Source organism: Sinocyclocheilus anshuiensis, unplaced genomic scaffold (assembly GCF_001515605.1).
Source record: "Sinocyclocheilus anshuiensis isolate Anshui unplaced genomic scaffold, SAMN03320099.WGS_v1.1 scaffold267, whole genome shotgun sequence".
NCBI lineage: Eukaryota > Metazoa > Chordata > Actinopteri > Cypriniformes > Cyprinidae > Sinocyclocheilus > Sinocyclocheilus anshuiensis.
Genome location: NW_015552637.1, coordinates 4,064,174 through 4,067,469, shown reverse-complemented (window position 1 = coordinate 4,067,469; position 3,296 = coordinate 4,064,174). Strand labels below are relative to the sequence as shown.

General features: G+C 36.9%; 1 protein-coding gene across 4 annotated transcripts in view; it reads left to right on the top strand.

The window, feature by feature from the left end:
* Nucleotides 1–3,296, top strand: part of LOC107666852 (ral guanine nucleotide dissociation stimulator-like) — a 38,368-nt gene that overhangs the window by 16,054 nt on the left and 19,018 nt on the right. For all 4 annotated transcript variants that reach the window (XM_016458350.1, XM_016458349.1, XM_016458351.1 and 1 more), the window contains 4 exons: nucleotides 1,339–1,422; nucleotides 1,505–1,671; nucleotides 2,188–2,241; nucleotides 2,350–2,543. In XM_016458350.1, coding sequence (XP_016313836.1) covers nucleotides 1,339–1,422; nucleotides 1,505–1,671; nucleotides 2,188–2,241; nucleotides 2,350–2,543 — 499 coding nt within the window. The remainder of the gene's footprint in view (nucleotides 1–1,338; nucleotides 1,423–1,504; nucleotides 1,672–2,187; nucleotides 2,242–2,349; nucleotides 2,544–3,296) is intronic.

Genomic DNA, 3,296 nt, shown 5'->3' with positions numbered 1-3,296 from the left:
ATGACAGATCGCTGTATAAACACCTTGGAGAGCCGCTTCTGGGACGGTTCAGAAACGTGCTGGTATATAATCCCAAACACAAGCATTGACTAGAGCAGCCGCGATCAGCTCCGGTTCCGGTGTCTGAGCAGTGACGCCCCGCAGATTTGTGCAGAGCGGAGCGCGAGTGAACGCGGTCATTCCTTCCTCTGTACTACTAGTTTTAACGTGATTAAACATGACTGAACATCTCATGCCTCATGTAATTGCTCAATCAGTGTTTCAACCGCGGAAAGACATCAACAATACAGCGTGGAAATAAAATGTCAGGTAGCATTTAATTTACCTCAGCAAGTCATCAGTGTCCACAGCTCGTTAGTTCACTAGAGAAAAGAAGTCTAGAGAGGAGCATTTTGCGAAATATTACATCATATACTCATTATATTTTACTAAACCTGTTAGTTAACCTGTTCTTACTTACTTAATGTACAGTATGTTTAAATTAATCTGTTATGAAACATGCTATGACAGCCATTGTGTAATTGAATATATTTTAACAAATAGCTTAGAAATTGTATTATTTATAAGTTAATTTAAAAACTGCATTATGTGCAATTTACATGTTTGCATACTATATATATATATATTTTTTTTTTAAGTTGAGTGTTGATCATCTATTTAAAAATAAATAGCAATTAAATTTAAGTTTGGGTTAAGTTGTTAGGCCTAATTGTAACCTTATAATGTAAAAGGGCTCCCTATAGTTTTAAGCATAAGCTGAGGTAGATTTTTATCACTAAGAAAATGTAAACTATAACTGAATGTATTTAAAGAAAGAGCAACTTGTTCAGTAAACCATTTAAAAAAAAAAAAGTTTAGTTTTCCCCCCTGCTGTACCGAAATCATACCGAACCGTGACGTTAAACCCGAGGTACGTACCGAACTGTCATATTTGTGTACCGTTACACCCCTAGTAGTAATACATTATGTCTGTGCAATAATGATTATTTATTACTTTTGGGTGGACTAAAAATGAAAGTCTACACATTTATCGAAATGTGTTTTTCCACACAAGTCTTAATTTATTGCATGTAAAATTATGTAAAAACTAAAACTGTGATTGGTCACTTCTCATGTTAGTGAAGTGGGTGGGTCTTGGGCAAATAAACTGAAGCAGAGCAGACATTATGCCTTTAATCAAAAGTTTGGTTATATAAGACAGGGAACAAGCAATGAGGTTTAATTATTGTGACCAAGAGCAAGGCCCCTAACCTAGTGAGCTTGTAATAAGTATACTGGAAGGCTGTTTGAAAAAAAATCCACAAACTGTTTACTTACTCTGATCTCTCTCTGCTTCAGTCCACTGTGTCCAAAATGGAGGAAGACGGTATCATCTACACTGTGGTGGTAAAACAAGGACACGTTTCCCCCGCCGGCCCGCAGGTGAGCCCCATCTTCCCAAGTCACATTCAATGCTGTACGTTCCAGAAGTTCTGTCCTGACATCTTCAACCGTCTCTTCCCAGTCCACAGCATCCCGCTCTCAGCATGTCAAAGCAGGGACAGAGGAAAAGCTGGTCCTCCATCTCCTTCATTCCTTCTCCATGGGTGACTCCTCCTTCATCTCCATCTTCCTCTCCACCTATCGCTCGTTCACCTCCACACAGAGAGTGCTGGACATCCTGATTGACAGGTACAGTGCATGTAAAGTAATGAAGTCATTGTCTTTCAGATATCAAATACTGATGACACATTTGCAGTGATTTTGTTGGCGATAGCAAATTCAGCAACATACAAGCATAAAATTAAGATTAGTTGCATGGTCCTTTCTTGTTTTGTGACTTCTTTTGTAAATACAATACTAAAAACATCTCTAATTTAAAATTCAGTATAACTAGAGTTCGTAAATTTGATTGATTTCTGTAAACCAGTTTATTTCTCTGTTTCAGCTAATTGCATAAAACAAATCTATCTATCTATCTATCTGTCTGTCTGTCTGTCTGTCTGTCTGTCTGTCTGTCTATCTATCTATCCGTCTATCCATCTATCCATCTATCTATCTATACACCCATACATATACATATGTTTATAATTCATATATATTTGCAATAATATAAAATTTTTACTAATAAAATTTGTTAATTATTTGCAATACTAACTGACATTACAGTAAAATGAACCCCCAATTTCAATATGAACTATTTTCTAGGTTGGGAAATCCTCTTGGGGAGAGCAATAGTAACACTCGTCAGATGTTCAACAAGTATGTACTACTATAGATACACAACAAGCTATAAACAGAAGTTATTAATAGCCGGTTATGTCTTTTAAACTGCATTGTGGAGTGTTTATTCACACTTGCTGTGTTCAGGGCGGTGTGTACGGTGTTCAGCACATGGCTGAGTGACTATCCCGAGGATTTCCGCTCTCTGAACGATCCCTCCTGCCTGCTGCGCTTGGCCCCCCTGCTTCCCACGGACACCTCGGGCGCAGAAATCAAAGGCCGACTGCTGAGGATCGCTGAGGAGCTGAGTGAAAAAACCCTGCTGTCCGGCTCGCTCTCAGGTCAGGATATTTGTCCCTTTGACAAAGGCGACATTTCACCGTTTTTTGTACGTTTGTGACAGACAGTGCAGGTTCTTCTATCAGTCTCTCTCTACAACCGCCTGTCACAAGAACATGGATTTGTAGTTCGATATTTCATTTTGGTTGTAGGAATGTAACTACATGAAGTTCTGGAGTTCTGAAATACAGAAAAAAATGCTAATTTCCACTGAAGTAAAAGTTGTTATAGCCAATGACAACAAAAGTCTCTGAGCTTTTCCTTATCATTTTTAGATTCTACTGACCTTTGTTTATGCCACAATAATTCGAGGACCAAATGATCAAATTATCACAACCTGGAAATTGTAATTGAAAAGTCATGAAAATTAGTACAATATTACAAAGTCATAGACATTTCTGTAGTTAATAGCAATCTAATATTTTTAAGTGACTAGAAATTGAACTATAACATGATTTTTAAAAGCTGTAAGCTCATTAACAGTTTTATCTAAACTAGCGTTCAAAAGTTTGGGGTCTGCAAGATTTTTTAAATGTTTTTGAAAGAAGTCTTGTATGCTCACCAAGGCTGCATTTATTAAATCAAAAATACAGTAATATCGGTAATATTGTAAAATGTGACAAAACCAGACATAAGTCACATAGGTATATTTGTAGCAATAGCCAACAATACATTGTACAGGTCAAAATTATCTATTTTTCTTTTATGCCAAAAATCATTAGGATATTAAGTAAAGATCATGTTCCATGAAGATA